A 22,338-nucleotide genomic window follows, 5' to 3' on the forward strand; every position below is an offset into this window, starting at 1 on the left:
TCGTCAGTGGTAGGTAAATTATTGGAGAGGCTTCTTCGAGACAGGATTTACTCCCACTTGGAAATAAGTGGACGTATTAACGAGAGGCAACTTGGTTTTGTGAAGGGAGGTAGTGTCTCACTAACTTGACAGAGATTTTTGAAGAAGTGACGAAGATGAGGGGAGTGCTGTGGATGTTGTTTACATGGACTTCAGTAAGGCCTTTGACAAGGTCCCTCATAGCAGACTGGTACAGAAGGTGAAGTTGTACAGGATCAGAGGCGAGCTGGCAGGATGAATACAGAACTGGCTCGGTCATAGAATACAGAGGATAACAGTTGAAAGGTACATTTCTGAATGGAGGGCTGTGACTAGTGGTGTTCCTCAGGGATCAGTGATGGGGCTTTTGCTATATATATATATATATATATACATACATATACATACATACACACACATATATATTTGTAATATATATAATATGATTTGGGAGAAAAATGAAAACTGGTTCATGTAAATTAGTAAGTTTGCGGACGACACAAAGGTTGGTGGAATTGCCGATAGCAATGAGGGCCGTCAGAGGGTACAGCAGAGTATAGATTGGTTGGAGACTTGGACGGAGAGATGGCAAATGGAGTTTAATCCGGACAAATGTGAGGTAATGCATTTTGGAAGGTCCAATACAGATGGGAAATATACAGTAAATGGCAGAAACCTTAAGAGTATTGTCTGGGTGTACAGGTACACAGGTGACTGAAGTGGCAACTCAGGTGGAGAAGGTAGCCAAGAAGACATATGGCATGTTTGCCTGCATCAGCCGTGGCATTGAGTTTAAAAATTGGCAAGTCATGTTGCAGCTTTATAGAACGTTAGTTAGGCCGCACTTGGAATATAGTGTTGAATTTTGGTCGCCACACCTGGGCAGCACAGTAGCATAGTGGTTAGCACTATGGCTTCACAGCATCAGAGTCCCAGGTTCAATTCCCGGCCTGGGTCACTGTCTGTGGGGAGTCTGCACGTTCTCCCCAGGTCTGCGTGGGTTTCCTCCAGGTGCTCCGGATTCCTCCTAAAAGTCCCGAAAGACGTGCTTGTTAGGTAATTTTGAATTCGCTCAGTGTACCTGAACAGGCACCGGAATGTGGGGACTAGGGACTTTTCACAGTAACTTGATTGCAGTGTTAATGTAAGCCTACTTGTGACAATAAAGATTATTATTATGTGGAGGCTTTGGAGTGGGTACTGAAAAGATTACCAGGATGTTGCCTGGTATGTCGGACATTAACTATGAGGAGAGGTTGGAGAAACTCACTGGAACGACGGAGGTTGAGGGCCGACCTGATAGAGGTCTACAAGATTATGATGGGCATAGACAGAGTGGGTAGTCAGAAGCTTTTTCCCAGGGTGGAAGAGTCAATTACTAGGGGGCACAGGTTTAAGGTGCAAGGGGCAAGGTTTAAAGGAGAAGTACGAGGCAAGTTTTTGTTACACAAGAGGGTGGTGGGAGTCTGGAACTAGCAGTCGGAGGAGATAGTGAAAACAAGTACGATGGTGACGATCCCATTCTCCTACCAACCCCCAAACATTAGGCCGCATGTTCACATAACCAAATGACAAAAAGGAATCAGGGATTACCCATAGTCACCCTTAATACACACAGCCCCCCACCCATCCCACCAACTAATGTTCGATGTTATCCAGTTCTTGAAAGTGCATAATGAATAATGCCCATGACTTGTGGAACCCCTCCGTCCTTTCCCTTAATTCAAACTTAACCTTCTCTAGAGTCAAGAACTCCAACAGGCCCCCCCGCCACGCCAGGGCACAGGGTGGAGAGGCTGCTCTCCATCCCAACAGGATCCTCCCTCGGGCGATGGCCAAGATATTTGCCTCCGCACTCGTTTCCAACCCTGGCTGGTCCGACACCCCGAATATGGCCTCCCGGGGACCTGGGTGCAGTTTCACATGCACCACACCTTGGAAATTACCCTAAAAACCTCCTTCCAGTAATCCTCTAGCTTTGGACAGGACCAAAACATATGAACGTGATTAGCGGCAGCGCCACCCCCCCCCCACACACATCTTCTACTCCTTCAAAGGATCGGCTTATCCTCGCCCTCGTGAGGTGTGCTCTGTGTACCACCTTCAGCTGTATCAGCCCCAACCTCGCACATGAGGTGGAGGCATTCACTCTCCGGAGCACCTCACACCAGACCCCCTCCTCTATAACCTCTCCCAACTCTTCCTCCCACTTTGCTTTGATTTCTTCCAGCGGTGCCTTATTCTTTTCCAAAATAGCTCCGTACACCACTGACACTACCCCCTTCTCCAGTCCCCTTCTCGTCAGCACCTCCTCCAGCAATGTGGAGGCCGGTTCCTCCGGGAAGCTATGTATCTCCTTTCTGGCAAAATCTCGAACCTGCATGTATCTAAACATTTCTCATTGCTCCAGCCCATACTTCGCTTCCAGCTTCTTCAGTCCTGCAAACCGACCCCTAAGAAACAAATCTTTTAGCATCTTAATCCCCTTCTCTTCCCATTTCCGAAAATTTCCATCCCACCTCCCTGGCTCAAATCTGTGGTTCCCCCGAATCGGCATTTCCCTTGACCCTGTCCCCAACCTGAAGTGTTGGCGAAACTGCCTCCAGATTTTCAATGAAGCTATTATTACCGGACTCCCCGAGTATTTCCCCGGAGCTATCGGGAGCGGTGCTGTTGCTAGTGCCTTCAGCCCCGACCCCCTGCACAAACTCTCCTCCATTCTGACCCACTGGGAATCAACCCCTCTGACCCAGCTCCGCACCTTCTCCACATTCGCCGCCCAGTAGTAGTACATCAGGTTCGGAAGACCCAAACCCCCTGCCTGCCTTCCCCTCTGTAGCAGCACCTTTCTCACTCTGGCCACCTTCCCTCCCCATAGGAATGAGGTAATCCTTCCCTCAATCTCCCTGAAAAAAGCCTTTGGCAGGAAAATCGGTAGGCATTGAAAATAAACAGAAATCGCGGCAACACATTCAGTTTAACCGCCTGTACCGACCTGCCAGTGACAGAGGAAGGCCATCCCACCTTGCCAGATCGGCTTTCACTCTCCCCACCAAACTAGAGATGTTGTACCTGCGAAGCCTCCCGGGCAACCTGCACCCCCAGATACCTAAAGTGAGTCCCTGCCCTACGGAATGGCAGCTCCCCCCACCCCTGGCCGAGACACCACAAACTACCCACTCTTGTCTAGGTTCAGCTAGTACCCCGAGAAAGACCCAAATACTCGCAGTAGCTCCAACATTCCCCCTATCGACACACTCGGTTCCAACACATATAACAGCAAGTCGTCGGCATATAAGGACACCCTATGCTCTACCCCCCCCCCCACCCCCACCATTCCTTTCCATGCTCCCGAACTTCTGAATGCGATGGCCAACGGCTCAATCGCAAGTGCAAACAGCAGGGGGGACATAGGACATCTCTGCCTCGTCCCACGGTGGAGAGAAAAGTATCTCAAGCTGATGTTGTTTGTGCGGACACTCGCCCTCGGCTCTTTATATAGTAGCTTTACCCAGTTCACAAATCTTGGTCCAATCCCAAATCGCTCCAGAACTGCCATCAAGTACCCCCATTCTACCCGGTCAAATGCCTTCTCGGCGTCCAATGCCACAACCACCTGTTTGCTTCCATTCCGCCGGTGCCATAACGATGTTCAAAACCCTCCCAATGTTCGAAAAAAGCTGCCTCCTTCTCACGAACCCAGTCTGATCCTCACCTATCACCTTCGGGAAGCACTCCTCTAGCCTACCCGTCAGTACCTTCGCCAATACCTGTGTCCGCGTTCAGAAGTGATACGGGCCTATATGACCCACACTCCGTCGGATCCTTATCTTTTTTTAGCAACAGAGAAATCGATGCCTGCCCCAAGGTTTGTGGCAACACCCCACTTCCCTATCGCCTCTTCAAACATCCCACCATCAGGGGTGCCAGCTTATCCTTGAATTTTTTCATAATATTCCACCGGAAACTCATCCGGCCCTGCCACCTTCCCCGACTGCATCCTCCCAATCGCATCCTTGATCTCCTGCTCCACCATTGCTCCTTCTAATGTAGCCCTGTCCCCCTCCCCTAGCCTCGGGTACTCCAACCCATCTAGAAATTCCTGCATCTCACGGTCTCCCCCAGGTGGCTCTGACCTGTACAACCTCTCATAAAACTCCTCAAAAACCTTGTTAACCAGCTCCGGAGCCACCACCAACTTCCCTGCCCTATCCCTCACTTGAAGAATGTCCCTTAACTGCAACCCTTGCTTGCCTCAGTTGGCGCACCTTCTTCCTGGTAGACAGTCGGTCGAAGCTCGCCTGTAGTTCCTTCCTCTTTTCCAGCTTCGCTCGGACCCCATCTTCTGCATAATTCCTATCTACCTCCAACATCTCATCTATTACCCTCTGCCGCTCCAACCCCTCTTCTTTGTCCACCCTGGCCTTAAACAAACTTACCTCGCCCCTCACCTCCGCCTTTAGAGCCTCCCAGACGACTGCCTTTGACACCTCACCCGTACAGTTGAATCCTACATATTCCTTAATTACCGTTTCAATTTTCTCACAGAACACATGGTTACCCAAAAGCCCCACATCCGGTTTCCACCCCGGCCTCTGCGCTACCCCCTTCTCCAGTACCATATCCACCCAATGCGGAGTATGATCTGACACTGCAATTGCCAAGTATTCAGGCCCCTTAACCCCAGCCAACAAAGCCTTCCCCATCACAAAGAAGTCGATCCGCGAGTATACCTTATGGACTGAGAAAAACAAGTACAAAGAACAAAGAAAATTACAGCACAGGAACAGGCCCTTCGGCCCTCCCAGCCTGCGCCAATCAAGATCCTTTATCTAAACCTGTCGCCTATTTTCCAAGGATCTACTTCCCTCTATTCTCCGCCCGTTCATATGTCTGTCTAGATGCATCTTAAATGATGCTATCGTGCCCGCCTCTACCACCTCCGCTGGCAAAGCATTCCAGGCACCCACCACCCTCTGCGTAAAAAGCTTTCCACGCACATCTCCCTTAAAACATTCCCCCTCTCACCTTGAAATCGTGACCCCTTATAATTGACACCCCCCCTCTTGGAAAAAGCTTGTTGCTATCCACCCTGTCTACACCTCTCAGTTTTGTGGACCTCAATCAGGTCCCCCCCTCAACCTCCGTCTTTCCAATAAAAACAATCCTAATCTACTCAACCTTTCTTCATAGCTAGCACCCTCCATACCAGGCAACATCCTGGTGAACCTCCTCTGCACCCTCTCTAAAGCATCCACATCCTTCTGGCAATGTGGCGACCAGAACTGCACGCAGTATTCCAAATGTGGCCTAACCAAAGTCCTATATAACTGTAACATGACCTGCTGACTCTTGTACTCAATACCCCGTCCGATGGAGGCAAGCATGCTGTATGCCTTCTTGGCCACTCTATCGACCTGCGTTGCCACCTTCAGGGGTACAATGGACCTGAACTCCCAGATCTCTCTGTACATCAATTTTCCCCAGGACTCTTCCAGTGACCGTATAGTCCGCTCTTGAATCCGATCTCCCAAAATGCATCACCTCGCATTTGCCTGGATTGAACTCCATCTGCCATTTCTCTGCCCAACTCTCCAATCTATCTATATTTTGCTGTATTCTCTGACAGTCCTCCTCGCTATCTGCAACTCCACCACTCTTCGTATCATCTGCAAACTTGCTAATCAGACCACCTATACCTTGGTCCAGATCATTTATGTATATCACAAACAACAGTGGTCCGAGCACGGATCCCTGTGGAACACAACTAGTCACCTTTCTGCATTTTGAGACACTCCCTTCCACCACTACCCTCTTCTCTGTCCCCTGTTGCCCAGCCTGTTCTTTATCCATCTAGCTAGTACACCCCCGCATGACTTCACTTTTTCCATCAACCTGCTATGGGAAACTTTATCAAACGCTGGCAATCGGCTGGGTTGGATTTGTCCTGTTTCCTGTGTACTGGACAAACCTGGGCAATTTTCCACATTGCCGGGTAGATGCCAGTGTTGTACAGCTTGGCTAGAGGTGCGGCAAATTCTGGAGCACAAATCTTCAGTACTATTGCCGGAATATTGTCAGGACCCATAGCCTTTGCAGTATGCAATGCCTTCAGCCATTTCTTGATATCACGGGGAGTGAATCGTATTGGCTGAAGACTGACATCTGTGATGCTGGGACCTCCGGAGGAGACCGAGACGGATCATCCACTCGGCACTTCTGGCTGAAGATTGTTGCGAATGCCTCAGCCTTGTCTTTTGCACAGATGTGCTGGGCTCCTCCATCATTGAGGATGGGGATATTCGTGAAACCTCCGCCTCCAGTGAGTTATTTAATTGTCCACCACCATTCAAGGCTGGATGTGGCAGGACTGCAGAGCTTAGATTTGATTAGTTCATTGTGGGATCGCTTCGCTCTGTCTGTTACTTGCTGCTTATGCTGTCTGGCACACAAGTAATCCTGTGTTGTAGCTTCACCAGGTTGACGCCAATTTTTCAGGGTGCTTGGTGTTGCTCCTGGCAAGCTCTCCTGCACCCTTCATTGAACCAGGGTGATCCCCTGGCTGGGTGGTAATGGTAGAGTGGGGGATACGCGGGCCAGTAGGTTGCAGATTGTGGTTGAATACAATTCTGCTGCTGATGGCCCACAGCGCCTCATGGATGCCGGTGAGACGTTGGGACGTTGTCTGTAAGGTATGACTGTGAGTATGACTCTGTTGGTTGCTATTCTGTGAGACAGCTCCCCCAACTTTGGCACAAGCCCCCAGATGTTAGTAAGGAGAACTTTGCAGGGCCGACAGAGCTGCGTTTGCCATTTCTGGCGCTCTTAATAATTAAGATTATTATTATTTGTCACGATGCTCCTTAAAAGTCACCATCATGTCTTCAGGTGGCGTATGCGAGCAGGGCGGCCGCATCAAGAGCTCCCGCCAGTGGCCACGATTTGTGGCGCTTTTGGGGATTTCCCCGATTCATCGATCATCCCCCGACTGTCGTCGGCCTTTGGTGCCGTCACGGGCAGCTAGCGGGGCCGGTTTAAAAACCGGTGAAGAACCCCGCGCGGGTGTCAGGCGGCGGGGGCTGAGGCGCTGGCCCCATCGCAGGTCGGAGCAGCGGGGGCGGAGCCAAAAGGAGGCCGAGGCGGCAGGCCCGAGGCCAGGGGGCAATGTAGGTTGGATGTCCCACATCAGATGGCTCCCACCTAGGATGAAATAAGAAGGCTGAGGTCCGGTCCCAGGGGAACTCTGGGGGAATGTAAAGGAGAAGAGAAAGAAGTTTGGCGAAAGTTTTTTTTTTCTCTCCTTTTTCCCTTTTTTTTGTGTGAAGGAAGAAAAATTGCTTGGTTGATGAAGGACGGGAGGGTGAAGGGGGAAGAAAAGAAGGAAAAACAATAAGCCGCTAAATGATGCGAAGAGCAGCGTCGAAGAAAGGAGGAAACGCGGGTTCGCCGCTGAATGAGAGGACGAGCAAAAGTGCTGACAAGATGGCGGAACTTACGGGGGAGAAGATGACCGAGGTGATGGCGGTTGAAGCTGGAAAAACAGTTTGCGAGGCACATGGAGGCCTTGAGGAAGGAGACGGTGGTCGCATTGAAGTCATTGGTGGAGGAGGCAATCGCCCCAGTGAGGGTAGCTGTGGCAAAGACATCGGCCGAGGTGAGAGAGCAGGGCGAGAAGATGAAGGAAGTGGAGGAGGCCGTGTCACAGCACAGCGACCAGTTCACCTCAATGGGGGACGAGCTGCGGAGGGTGGTGGCGGTCAACTGAGGACTCCGAGCAAAGCTCGAGGACTTGGAGAACCGCTCAAGACGGTACAATTTGAGAATTGTGGGCTTGCCCGAAGGGACAGAGGGCCCAAGGCCAAAACAATACTTTGCTAAGATATTGGCGGAGCTGATGGGGGAAGGTGAGAACCCCTCCCGGTATGAGCTAGACCGAGCTCATTGGTCATTAAGGCTGAAGCCCAAAGTGAACGAGCCACCAAGGGCAGTAATTATCAGCTTCCATAAGTTCTGCATGAAGTAGAAGGTATTAAGCTGGGCGAAGCAGAAGCGTGAGGTGCTGTGGGCTGGTACTGCAGTTCGGATCTACCAGGACTTGACGGTGGAGTTGGCAAAAAGACGAGCGGCGTTCGGGCGAGTGAAGGCGGCATTGTACAAAAAGGGGGTGCGATTTGGTATGGTGTACCCGGCGAAGCTGAGGGTAACGTATAACGCCAAAGACTTATTTTGATATAGCGGAGGCGGCTGAGGCGTTTGTGAGGGCAGAAGGCTTGGGACAGACGTGAGGAGCGGAACTGGAAGAGAGACTGTGGACTGTGTTTGGGCAGCTGGAAAATGTATAAATGCTACAACTTTCTTTTTACTGATGTGTATTGTAATTTACTTCTCTTTGCATTGTTACACAGTTCACGTTAATGGTTGGGTTGATTGGCGTTCTGTGTTGCGATGGTTAAATCTTACGTTAGTGAATTGTATGGGTTGGATTGTTGGTTTTGTTTTTTTCTTTCTCTGGGACTGGGTGGAAGGGGACGATATATCTGGGAAGGCTACCAGCGCGAGCTAACTAAAGTCAGCTAACGAACGGAGGTGAGGTGAGAGGAGGGCTGCGGACGTTGGAGCCTGGATAGCAGGCTTCAATGGGCCTACGAGGCGAGCGAGAGGGGGGGGGGGGGGGGGGGGGGGGGGGGGGGGATTGATGCTGGGAGATGTAGGGGGGGTTCTTGGGATGGGGGGGGTGGGGTGGTTCGATGTTAACAATGGACAGGGGAGGGTCAGGCTCATGGGGCAGGGCCCGGTGGTATGATGATGGTGGATAAGAAGGGTGGGGGGGGGGGGGGGGCTGAGAGACTCCCAGTTAGGATAGTCAGGTGGAACGCGAGATCCGGTCAAGAGGTCAAGGGTGCTTGCGCATCTTAAAAGTTTGAAAGCCGATGTGGCAATGCTGCAGGAGACTCGCTTAAGGGTGAAGGACCAGGTGAGACTTAAAAAGGGCTGGGTTAGTCAAGTGTTTCACTCTGGATTTGATGGAAGGGCTTGAGGGGTAGCGGTGTTGGGCAGCAAAAGGGTACGCTTCCAGATGGAGAAGGTGGTGGCAGATCAGGGGGTAGATATGTGATTGTGACAGGGGCGCTGGAGGGGAGATTAGTGGCGCTGTTAAGTCCCAATTGGGACGATGTGGGATTCGCGAAGAAAGTGTTTGGGGCCATCCCCGACTTGGACACACACAAACTGATTGTGTGGGGGGGGGGGGGGACTGGAACTTGGTGCAGGAGCCACGGTTGGACAGATCACGGCCGCGCTCGCTGGTCCCATCGGTGGGGGGGGAAGGCGCTGGCTAGGCTAATGGTGTAAATGGGAGTGGTGGACCCTTGGAGGTTTCTGCACCCAAGGAAACAGGAGTACGGTCATGAAATATCTTTGGCTAACAGGGTTAAGGAAAAATCCCAAAGCCTTTTATTCGTATATAAGGAGCAAGAGGGTAACTAGAGAAAGGATTGGCCCACTCAAAGACAAAAGAGGGAATTTATGTGTGGAGTCAGAGGAAATGGGTGAGATTCTTAATGAGTACTTTGCATCGGTATTCACCAAGGAGAGGGACATGACGGATGTTGAGGCTAGGGATGGATGTTTAAATACTCTAGGTCAAGTCGGCATGAGGAAGGGGGAAGTTTTGGATATTCTAAAAGGCATGAAGGTGGACAGGTCCCCAGGTCCGGATAGGATCTATCTCAGGTTACTGAGGGAAGCGAGGGACAAAATAGCTGGGGCCTTAACAGATATCTTTGCAGCATCCTTGAGCACGGGTGAGGTCCCGGAGGACTGGAGAATTGCTGATGTTGTCCCTTTGTTTAAGAAGGGTAGCAGGAATAATCCAGGGAATTATAGACCTGTGAGCTTGACGTCAGTGGTAGGCAAACTGTTGGAGAAGATACTGAGGGATAGGATCTATTCACATTTGGAAGAAAATAGACTTATCAGTGATAGGCAGCATGGTTTTGTGCAGGGAAGGTCATGTCTTACAAACCTAATAGAAGTATTTGAGGAAGTGGCTGGGAAGGGGGCTAGATGTCATATAAATGGACTTCAGTAAGGTGTTTGATAAAGTTTCCCATGGCAGGTTGATGGAAAAAGTGAAGTCGCATGGGGTTCAGGGTGTACTAGCTAGATCGATAAAGAACTGGCTGAGCAACAGGAGACAGAGTAGTGGTGGAAGGGAGTGTCTCAAAATGGAGAAGCGTGACTAGTGGTGTTCCACAGGGAGCCGTGCTCAGACCACTGTTGTTTGTGATATACATAAACGATCTGGACGAAGGTATAGGTGGTCTGATTAGCAAGTTTGCAGATGATACTAAGATTGGTGGAGTTGCAGATAGCGAGGAGGACTGTCAGAGAATACAGCAAAATATAGATCGATTGGAGAGTTGGGCAGAGAAATGGCAGATGGAGTTCAATCCAGGCAAATGCGAGGTGATGTATTTTGGAAGATCGAATTCAAGAGCGGACTATACGGTCAATGGAAGAGTCTTGGGGAAAATTGATGTACAGAGAGATCTGGGAGTTCAGGTCCATTGTACCCTGAAGGTGGCAACACAGGTCAATAGAGTGGCCAAGAAGGCATACAGCATGCTTGCCTTCATCGGACGGGGTATTGAGTACAAGAGTCGGCAGGTCATGTTACAGTTGTATAGGACTTTGGTTAGGCCACATGCGTGCAGTTCTGGTCGCCACATTACCAGAAGGATGTGGATGCTTTAGAGAGGGTGCAGAGGAAGTTCACCAGGATGTTGCCTGGTATGGAGGGTGCTAGCTATGTAAAGGTTGAGTAGATTAGGATTGCTTTTGTTGGAAAGACGGAGGTTGAGGGGGGACCTGATTGAGGTCTACAAAATTATGAGAGGTATGGACAGGGTGGATAGCAACAAGCTTTTTCCAAGAGTGGGGGTGTCAATTACAAGGAGTCACGATTTCAAGGTGAGAGGGGGAAAGTTTAAGGGAGATGTGCGTGGAAAGTTTTTTACGCAGAGGGTGGTGGGTGCCTGGAACGCTTTGCCAGCGGAGGTGATAGAGGCAGGCACGATAGCATCATTTAAGATGCATCTAGACAGATATATGAATGGGCGGGGAACAGAGGGAAGTAGATCCTTGGAAAATAGGCGACAGGTTTCGATAAAGGACCTGGATCGGCGCAGGCTGGGAGGGCCGAAGGGCCTGTTCCTGTGCTGTAAATTTTCTTTATTCTTTGTTTGTTCTTTGTATTCAATGGCATTACCATCACTGAATCCCCCACAATCAGCATCCTGGGGGTTACCATTGATCAGAAATGAACTGGACCCAGCCACATTAATACTGTGGCTACCAGGGCAGGCCTCCTGGGCAAAATCTTGGAATTCCCTGCTAAACAGCACCATGAATGCACCTACACCTCAGGGCTTGCAACGGTTCAAGAAGCCAACTCACCACCACCTTCTAGGGATGGGCAATAAATGCTGGGCCTAACCAGTGACGCTCTCAACCCATATATTAACTTTTTTTAAAACCTACATAGACACGGGGAGATAGTGCAAACTCCACACAGTTACCGAAGGCCGAAAATGAGCCCGGGTCCCTGGCGTTGTGAGGCAGCAGTGTTAACCAGTGTGTCACTGTGACGTCCCAGAAGAACTCCTTGTTCTTCTTCAAACAGTGACTTGGGATATTTTATATCCACCTATACAGGTAGATGCAGCTCAATTGAACAGTTTTCCAAAAGACATGCAGCATTCCCCCTCAATACTGCATGGAAATGTCAGTTAGATGTTGAATGCATGTCCTTCTGATTCAGAAGCAAGAACTGCAACTGACATGGAAAACAATTTCCTCTATTAGGACTCCATTGCTATGGTGAAACACATGTGTCTCCCTACTTGGCCAGTCTACTGGTGTTACCAGACAGCCTCTAATATAACAATTCTCAACAATACAGGAGAGTAAAATTCAAAATCAGAGTCCCAAAGGAAAGTCCTGAAAGTACAAATGCAGAATACACATTCACTGGAGTCAGTCGTGCACTTACCTGCCAGCAGGTGTGAGGGGATTTGCGCTCTAGAATATACTGGGTCAAAGGTGAGGGTTCAAGTTCATATTTGTCAAAGGGTAATTTGTCAATGACCATTGGTTCACAATCCCCACAGGAGAACCTTACTACAGGGTGAGCCGTACGAGGAGGCTGTGGAGCAAACACAAGAGGACAATAGGTATTAATTATGTACTTGGGAACATTTTTTTGCCAATATAGGAAGGGAGCACAGATTCCACAATTTGCTGTATTGGTAGTGGGTGTCCTTATTCAAAATAAACCTGCCAAACTAAACCACAATTTTCTGCTGCAACACTAAAATCAGGTAAAAATCAAATAGTGACAAAGGTCGGAAAGATATGAAAACAATACAGACAGGACTCTGCATTCCTGCAGCCCATTTCCGATTCCTAGAGAAGTGCATTATTTGAAGAACTCGCAATGACACTCCTTCCTGTTCATTATATTTCCTGACTATTATCAACCAAAAGCCAAAAAGTGAACAAGACCAGTCCACAGTGACATCACATTTTGCTCCCATCTGAAAATCAAAATAATTTTCCTGCAAGAATTAGATACCATATTCAGCGTATCCTTACATTGCAGGCTACCTTGGTGCTCAGCTCAGTAACTCCAGTTTGAAATAATCATTTCAAGAAGTGAGCACTTGTATGGCTCTGGGTCGCAGTCCGTCTGGAGTTTGGACATTCTCCCCGTGTCTGTGTGGGCTTCACCCCACAACACAAAGATGTGCAGGACAGGTGGATTGGCCACGCTAAATTGCCCCTTACTTGGAAAAGCAAAATAATTGGGTACTCTAAATTTATTTAAAAACAGGGCAAAATAGTAAGACATTAAGACTTGTCATCACAATGTTGGTGACATACAAGGTTGGTCTACAATAGTTTCCAAATACTATCCTCAAAACCTGCATGAAAAAAGAGCTTGCATTTACATCTCATTGCTCACAACTGCGTAGGAACACAAAGTTCTTCACAATCAAGATATTTTGAAAATGCAGCCACAGTGGTAATATAGTGAAATACAACAGCATACTTGTGCACAGCAAGCTCTCACAAACAGCAATGCTATGTATGACCTGTTTCACTGAGGGTTAGGCATTGGCAGAATACCTGGAGAACATCAGAGGGGGAAATGGCAGCATGGTATAGCTCATCTGAAGGGCGGTACCTTTCCGTGCAGTGCTCCCTCTAAATTGTCCCTCCGATAGTACAGAGCTCACTCAGTAATAAATCTTCGACAGTGCAGCGCTCCCCGCCGCCCCCCCACCCCCGATTCTCCGACAATGCAGTGCTCCCCCAGTACTGCTCGCTCGACAGTGCAGCGTTCGCCCAGCACTGCCTCTTCGACAGTGCAGGGCTCCCGTGTTGACCCTCCCAACAGTGCAGTGCTCCCCCCAGCGTTGACCCTCGGACAGAACAGCGCTTACTCCAGCGCTGACCCTCGGACAGTGCAGTGCTGACCCCACCGACAGTACAGCGCTTCCCCAGCGCTGACCCTCGGACAGAACAGCGCTTCCCCAGCGTTGACCCCACCGACAGTACAGTGCTTCCCCAGCGTTGACCCTCGGACAGTGCAGCGCTCACTCTAGCGTTGACCCTCGGATAGTACAGAGCTTCCCCCAGCGTTGACCCTCGGACAATGCAGGGCTCCCCCCAGCGTTGACCCTCGGACAGTGCAGCGCTCATTCAAGCGCTGACCTTCAGTCAGTACAGCGCTTCCCCCAGTGCTGACCCTCGGACAGTACAGCGCTTCCCCCAGCGTTGACCCTCGGACAGTGCAACGCTCACTCTAGCGTTGACCCTCGGACAGTGCAGCGCTCACTCCAGCGCTGACCTTCAGACAGTGCAACCCTCCCCAAGGCTGACCCTCCGGTTTAGCTCAGTTGGATGGACACCCTTCTCTCGCGCCCACATAAACCTGTAAGGTTTTCGGGCAATTCGGCCCTTTTGGAGAAACTCAGAGACTGTAAACTGACTTTCCAGCCAAGGGAACAGAACCAGTTTTCCCAGCAGGCTTGGCCCGCTGAGCTGAGTGGGGACATAAGCACATAAATATTTACAAACACCCCCCTAGGAGCTACAAGGAAGAAGGAGCCAGACAACAAGATAACATCAAGACACAGACAAAGGGGCACGGGAATACACAGGAGGCTTGCATGCAAGCAGGACAATGGGATGGTCATAGCCCCATGCAAATGTAAATGACCTGGCCTCCACCAGAGCAGAATCCAATCAACACCCCATCAACATAGCAGCATCTCCGGAGCAGATGGAAGTCTTTGAAAATCTTCAAGGGAGCTCAACCTCGTTATCTCAAAAAACAGACTGGAGGCGGACCTAGGGGAGGTACTCCCATCTCGACAGGTCTGACCGGCAAAGGGGGCGGGACCAGCGGGAACTTTAAAAACTTACCTTTTCAATGCAAAAGGGGCTGGCCGATCACAGAACAAAGCCAGGTATAACTATATAAAAGGGGCTGTGTTTTCGAGTAGGGTCTGTTCGTTCGTGGCTCGACCTCTGCACCCCTGACTTGAGCTCTGCAGCCTGTGACCGTAAGTACTCCGCAGCAGCTTACGAAACTCCCTTGATTTTAATAGTGGTTGAGGCTTTGGGGAAGGGAACTTGTTTTGTGCCTTGTGATTTTGCTAAAACCTGTGTAACCGTAAGAATTTTCGTTGTGTCCGCTATATTACCTTTTGAATAGACTTAGTTGTATTAGAGCATAAGATTTTATTGTGTTTCTTCTGTTGATGATTTTGACCTGGGTTTTACAATAAATCTTGATTTGATGCTAATTGGAGTCGTTTAAATTCTTCAATCCTTCACCAGCGATCTCTGACCAAGTCATTGTTAAAAATACTCCTCACCTTAATTCCGGGTTCAGGAATCGAGGGTCATCTTGAGCGGTTCACTCAGGACAGACTGCTGGTTAGGAAATAAACAGCAGTGTCCTATTCTCTCTCTTGGGAAAGCTACTCTAGTGGAGTAGGAACCGGGTGGCTGTTGCACCACCGGCAAGAGAGAGAATCACCTGGGTATTGGTAGGGGTCTGGAGATCTGTGTGATATAAGTCTCAGGCTGTCGGTTAGGAATAAACGGCAGGCTTGAATCAGTGCTCTCTTCAGTGGCAGTGTCCCAGCGCGACATCCCCTGGCCTCTGAAGTTTCAGTGCCAGCTGGAGAGAGACACACACAGATATTCAAACCCCAGATATCGGCCCAGTAGTGGAGTAGCGGAGATGGCACCCTCTACAATGGCGACCGGGGCAGGAGCCCGGTGGTTTGGAGTATGTGACTTGGCAGAGGGGGTGAGGGAACAAAGCAAAATGGAGGAGAGAATATCCTCGTATTTGTGGCAAAAGGTCAACCTCACCAAACCTTGGGTTTCAGAATTAATCAATGCGGAGCAACCGGTAATGGCAGCGGCTGCATGGACAGACAGTAAGGCGCACAAAAGGCACTTGGAGAAGGCAGTTTGGCTGGTTTGCCTGTCCGAGCAGGTAGTCAAAACAGAGGATAGGGTCGAAGAGTTAGAGCAGGAGTTGAGAGAAGTGAGGGCCAGCGCAGGGGACAGCGCTAGCGCAGCGGAACGACTGCGGGAAGAAATGGCAGAAATGAAACAGGAAAGCGAGTCTAACCGGTGTGAGAAGGACTATCTCCACTGCCAGATAGTGGAGGGTAAAGAAAAGGAACGGAGGCTCCAGGAACTCTATGCTCGGAGTACAGAGCAGTGTAGGAAGCTGGAGGGGAAGTTCCGGGACATCCAGGCAGCGTACCGAGTGGCTCGCGAGGAAGTAGGGGACTGTGCCCATGGGCCGTGCCAGGCACGAATAACGGAGTTGGAGGAGGCCTTGTCCAAGGTCAGGGGACAGATACACCTGGTAGGTCCAGGGGGGTCCCCAAGGGGCAAGGTGCTCCTCGCAGCGGATGATTCCCCACAGGCCAAGGGGAAGAGACCGCCTCCTGAGGCACCGGGATCGTGCTCGGGTCGGCAGGCGGGGAACGGACTGCACGTTCAGGGGCAAGTCCAAGGGGGGTCGGCAGGGTACCCCCAGCTGGCGGCGTGTCCGCCTGGTTTCGTATGTGGGTCCCCATGGGATGGGGACAGACCGCTGCCTGGGATGCCGGTGATGGGGCCGGGTCAGCAGGTAGGGTTTGGACCGCCCGGTCAGGGGCAGGTCCAAGGGGGGTCAGTGGTGTATCCCCAGATAGCGGCGTCTCCTATATGGGTAGCTAGCCCGGGGACAGGGGGGCTACCCAACGAGGCAGGAGAGCTGGACAGTGGGGAGGAGGAGCAGGAACCCCAGGTAGGGCAGATGTGCCCTGTCAGGCAAAGGAGGTATGGTCCCCCGGCGGGGATGGCAAATAGGGGACCGGTTGAGGGCGACATTATCGTTCCTCATGGGGCATCCGCGCTCAGGGGGATGGTGGCCCACGTTCCCAGACTAACTCCAAAGGGGGATCCGTCGCTGCATTTTATGGAGGTGGAACAGGCTGCCAACATCAATGACTGCGACGAAGGGGAGCAAATAAAGATGCTCCTGATAACCCTAGATGCCCAGCTATGCAGGACAGTGACCTCTGGGAATGGGGGAAGACCTGACACCTGGGCGGCAGCACAGACTGCTGTTCTGGAGGCAATGGGCTTGAATCTGGGGAGCCCTTTCATGAGGGTGGGGGAAACCAAGCAGCAACCAGGGGAATCTCCCACCATGTTCGCAGACAGACTGTGGACTGTCTATATGGAGGCATGCGGGATTCAAGCGGATAGACGGAATTTAGGGGAAAGAACCGCCCACTGGCTGAAGACCCTAGTTGCCAATTGTCTCCCTAACGTTAGGGCAAAAGCCGAACACTGGTTCGACCCGCAGACCCCGGCCCTTAACGAGGAAGAGGTCCTCAGGAAACTTACCCTCGCATATCGTAATGGGGAGAGGGGTGAGGACAAGCCCCTTAAGGGTAGGGTGCATGAAATCGCGCCAGCAGCCCCTAAGAGAGAGTGGAAGCATGAGGGCACCCGGACCTCCGACGAGAAACCGGTATGCTACGGGTGTGGGAAGGCCGGGCATTTCAAGAGGGAATGTAAAAACCCTAGCAAGCAGGAGAGGGCTCCCGCAGTAGAGAGTCAGACCCCGGCGGCAGGAGCAGCTGCCCCGGAAACCTTCGAGGTAAAGAAACTTTTAGCCTTTTTGCAGAGCCTAGCAGCTGGGTCGGGACAGGTGGCAATGGCAACGGGCCAGGGCCTGCCCGCACCCACACCACAAGAACCCGTATGACTACCCAGGGAGCAGCCTCAGGAAAAAGGGAGCGCAGGGGTAGTTCTAGCCCCAGACCCTGGTCCGGTCCAGGTGCAGGGTCCCATTCTGGAGGCTGCCTCAGGGGCTATTTGCAGTTTAAATCCCTTAAGGTGGGACCCATGCGAACGCCACATCAGTCAATTTAAATTGTTCCACCCCATAAGGACAAAAAAGAGCAGGGTGGGGGGAAGACGGGGGGTGGTAGTGGAGAAACCCCCCGTAGAATTAACGACGGTGGGGGAGGTCCCTGACTCCACGGTCACACAACCGGTGACAAGGTGCTGTCCCGAAGGGGCAGTCCCAAAGAAACCGACCGTGCTGCAAGCACCCAGCCCAGGGACAGTAAGGATTCCCAAGCCCTTACCTGTGGGTCAGGTAGCCTGCCTTAGTATAGAGGCTAAGGAGGCGGAGGAAGTGAAGGTATCACCTTGGGCTTGGGAACCAGTCGGGGGACGAGGGAGCAATCGGGTCTCCAAGCCCCCGGTAAGATGGTCCCCATCACACCTCCCTGTCACCCGGTCCCGCAGTAAGGGGGCCCGAGTGGAAGGGAGCGATGAGGGATCACCGAACCCTGTTGGGAAAGGAGAGGCAAGGGGCAGCCCGAACCCCCGGGAGGGGACGGTCTGGCCCGAGCCATTGGACCAAACAGGTGAACTGCCCCAGTTTAGCGGGGCACAGTTTTAATTTGGCCACCCGGAGACGGGTGGCATTGTATATAGCATTCCCCCCCTGTTAGTTCTAATTAGTGTGTAGTTGTGTGTGAAGTATTTAGGATCGTGGGAACACAGAAGCGCCTGGTGCAAGGGTAAAATGACGAAGCACCAGGCACTAGGACCCTGGTGCAGCCGGGCTGTAAAACACAGAACCCCAGACAGGCTGCGGCAACTTCAAAGCAGGAGCTGCTGCTGCCACCGGATAGCGGCAGGCACTAGGACCCTGGGGAGCCGGGCTGTAAACACAGAACCCCAGACAGGCTGCGGCAACTTCAAAGCAGGAGCTGCTGCCGCCACCGGATAGCACCCATGCACTTCAAGGTAGGTAGGGCTGTAGAGGCAAGAATGTGTTTTGTTTTTACAGATGGGGCACCCGACGATGTGGAGTTTGCTGATCTCGGCGATGGTGGGACCGGGAGAACTCCGCAGAGGCGAGACAGAAGAGTCCTTCGACTGACCGGGTTAGGGTGACTGAGGGCAGGCGGGTGTGTTCAACCTGTGAGGGGGACGTTCCTTTGGGGAGACGGTGGTGGCCCAGGAAGCTGAGGCTGGACATGAGGGATCGGTCCTCGGACTGGGAACGGACTGGACAACACCTAACGGACCATCACGGGGTCACCGGGTAGGATCACCGTTTGCGGGGATAAGGGGCGGGCTTCTGACCAGGGCATTTATTTGTGTTCATGGGGATCTACCAAGGCATGTCCACAAGGGGCATTAATCACTTTTGTAAGGTGGTGGCAGAACCCAGGGAACAGGATAAATTGACCGCAGTGGGGAGGGATGTGTAACGCCCAGGGAAGGGATGACTGTAGAAGCTACCGAACTGCTGGTTCAGGTAAAGCGACCCCTGCCCACAGCCCAACCGATCGACCCTCACAACTGTCCGATCACCACCAGGGGGGAGCCTGAGAATGGTTTAGTGTTTGCCCCCACAAAGGAAATGTTGTACAGGGGGTACATTATGCTGCCGCCTCAGTTGGACTAAACCTTTCAGCTGCAGGTATCGACGATGGAGGATAAATGAAGAGCCCTCAACGGGAAGAAGCGAAGTGCAGCCAAGAAAGGAGGATCCTTGATGAAATAAACAGATGCAATTGTAAATAGTTGTATGGATTCGCGGGTCCCAGTTACTTGACTGGGATATATGTACAGGGACCCTTACGTTTGGGGTTCCGGTGAAATGTGTACTTGAGTGTGATATATGTACAGGGACCCTTACGTTTGGGGTTCCGGTGAAATGTGTATATGTTACTGTCTGCTTGAATTAAGTATGGTCTTGTCTTTCCCTTTCATTGAAACCAGGGGTAGCCTAGATTAAGGGAACTGTCTTGGGAATTGTAATTTCGCATGTTGCTGAGGGGGGGACCTACGGTCCACACAAAGGCACACAATTGCCCTTCACCTGTGTCGATACGGTCCAAGCAGGTAGGGACGTATCGAAGGGGCATCTGTAAGGTTTTCGGGCAATTCGGCCCTTTTGGAGAAACTCAGAGACTGTAAACTGACTTTCCAGCCAAGGGAACAGAACCAGTTTTCCCAGCAGGCTTGGCCCGCTGAGCTGAGTGGGGACATAAGCACATAAATATTTACAAACACCCCCCTAGGAGCTACAAGGAAGAAGGAGCCAGACAACAAGATAACATCAAGACACAGACAAAGGGGCACGGGAATACACAGGAGGCTTGCATGCAAGCAGGACAATGGGATGGTCATAGCCCCATGCAAATGTAAATGACCTGGCCTCCACCAGAGCAGAATCCAATCAACACCCCATCAACATAGCAGCATCTCCGGAGCAGATGGAAGTCTTTGAAAATCTTCAAGGGAGCTCAACCTCGTTATCTCAAAAAACAGACTGGAGGCGGACCTAGGGGAGGTACTCCCATCTCGACAGGTCTGACCGGCAAAGGGGGCGGGACCAGCGGGAACTTTAAAAACTTACCTTTTCAATGCAAAAGGGGCTGGCCGATCACAGAACAAAGCCAGGTATAACTATATAAAAGGGGCTGTGTTTTCGAGTAGGGTCTGTTCGTTCGTGGCTCGACCTCTGCACCCCTGACTTGAGCTCTGCAGCCTGTGACCGTAAGTACTCCGCAGCAGCTTACGAAACTCCCTTGATTTTAATAGTGGTTGAGGCTTTGGGGAAGGGAACTTGTTTTGTGCCTGTGATATTGCTAAAACCTGTGTAAGCATAAGAATTTTCGTTGTGTCCGCTATATTACCTTTGAATAGACATAGTGTATATTAGAGTATAAGATTGTATTGTGTTTCTTCTGTTGATGATTTTGACCTGGGTTTTACAATAAACCTTGATTTGATGACAATTGGAGTCGTTTAAATTCTTCAATCTTTCACCAGCGACCTCTGACCAAGTCATTGTTAAAATACTCCTCACCTTAATTCCGGGTTCAGGAATCGAGGGTCATCTTGAGCGATTCACTCAGGACAGACTGCTGGTTAGGGAATAAACAGCAGTGTCCTATTCTCTCTCTTGGGAAAGCTACTCTAGTGGAGTAGGAACCGGGTGGCTGTTGCACCACCGGCAAGAGAGAGAATCACCTGGGTATTGATAGGGGTCTGGAGATCTGTGTGATATAAGTCTCAGGCTGCCGGTTAGGAATAAACGGCAGGCTTGAATCAGTGCTCTCTTCAGTGGAAGTGTCCCAGTGCGACATCCCCTGGCCTCTGAAGTTTCAGTGCCAGCTGGAGAGAGACACACACAGATACCCAAACCCCAGATATCGGCCCAGTAGTGGAGTAGCGGAGATGGCACCCTCTACAAACCCCGTTATGCTCCTGTTGACCCGCCTAAAGAAGGCCTTCGGGATAAGAATGGGGAGGCACAGGAACAGGAACAAAAACCTTGGGAGCACTGTCATCTTAACTGACTGCACCCTACTCGCCTGGGACAGGGGCAACGCGTCCCACCTCTTAAATTCCTCCTCCATTTGCTCCACTAGCCTCGTGAAATTAAGTCTATGCAGGGCCCCCCAGCTCCTGGCCACCTGGACCCTCAAATACCTGAAGCTCCTCTCTGCCCTTTTTAGTGGGAGCTCGCCAATCCCCCTCTCCTGGTCCCCTGGGTGAACCACGAACAACTTGCGTTTCCCCATGTTGAACTTGTACCCTGAGAAATCCCCGAACTCCCAGAGGATCCTCATTACCGCCGGCATTCCCCCCACCGGGTCCGCCACATATAGCAGCAAGTCGCCCGCATAGAGCGACACCCTATGCTCCTCCCCACCCCGCACCAATCCCCTCCAGTTCCTCGACTCCCACAGTGCCATAGCCAGGGGTTCAATCGCCAGTGCGAAGAGCAGGGGGGACAAGGGACACCCCTGCCTCGTCCCTTGATGCAACCGAAAGTACTCAGACCTCTCTTGTTCGTGGCCACACTCGCCATCGGGACCTCGTACAACAGCCTACCCCACTTGACAAACCCCTCCCTAAACCCGAACCTCTTCAGCACCTCCCACAAGTACCCCCACTCTACCTTATCCAAGGCCTTCTCAGCGTCCATTGCCATCACTATCTCCGCCTCCCCCTCCCTCGCCGGCATCATAATAACGTTCAGGAGCCTCCGCACATTCGCGTTCACAAACCCAGTTTGATCTTAGTGGATCACCTGTGGCACACAATCCTCAATTCTCGTGGCTAAGACCTTCACCAGCACCTTGGCATCTACATTTAACAACGAAATCGGCCTGTAAGACCCACACTGCAGGGGATCCTTGTCCCGCTTCAGGGTCAAGGAGATCAGTGCCCGGGACATCGTCAGGGGGTAAAGTCCCCCCCTCCCTTGCCTCATTGAAGGTCCTAACTAGCAACCGTCCCAACAGGTCCACATGTTTTGTAGAATTCGACCGGGCAACAGTCCGGCCCCGGTGCCTTCCCCGCCTGCATGCTCCCTATCCCTTTGTCCAGCTCCTCCAGCCCAATCGGGGGCCCTTATCCCGCCACCAGTCCCTCCTCCACCTTCGGAAACCTCAATTGGTCCAGAAAGCGGCCCATCCCTCCCTCCTCCAGTGGGGGCTCGGACCGATATAGTTCCTCATAAAAGTCCCTGAAGACCCCATTGATCCCAACCCCACTCCGCACCACACTCCCTCCCCCATCCTAAACTCCCCTGATCTCCCTAGCTGCGTCCCACTTCCGAAGCTGATGCGCCAGCATCGACCTGCCTTTCCCCCATACTCATAAATCATCCCCTGGGCCTTCCTCCACTGCGCC

The 22,338-nt window shown here is 51.6% G+C and overlaps 1 protein-coding gene across 2 annotated transcripts in view; it reads right to left on the reverse strand.

The window, feature by feature from the left end:
* Positions 1-22,338, reverse strand: part of ints6l (integrator complex subunit 6 like) — a 179,176-nt gene that overhangs the window by 77,119 nt on the left and 79,719 nt on the right. For both annotated transcript variants that reach the window (XR_011946715.1, XM_072505993.1), the window contains exon 8: positions 12,071-12,223. Coding sequence is in view for 1 of the 2 variants with exons in the window: in XM_072505993.1 (XP_072362094.1) it covers positions 12,071-12,223 (153 nt within the window). In the remaining variant the exon portion in view is untranslated. The remainder of the gene's footprint in view (positions 1-12,070; positions 12,224-22,338) is intronic.

This window comes from Scyliorhinus torazame, chromosome 5 (assembly GCF_047496885.1).
Source record: "Scyliorhinus torazame isolate Kashiwa2021f chromosome 5, sScyTor2.1, whole genome shotgun sequence".
Classification (NCBI taxonomy): Eukaryota; Metazoa; Chordata; class Chondrichthyes; order Carcharhiniformes; family Scyliorhinidae; genus Scyliorhinus; species Scyliorhinus torazame.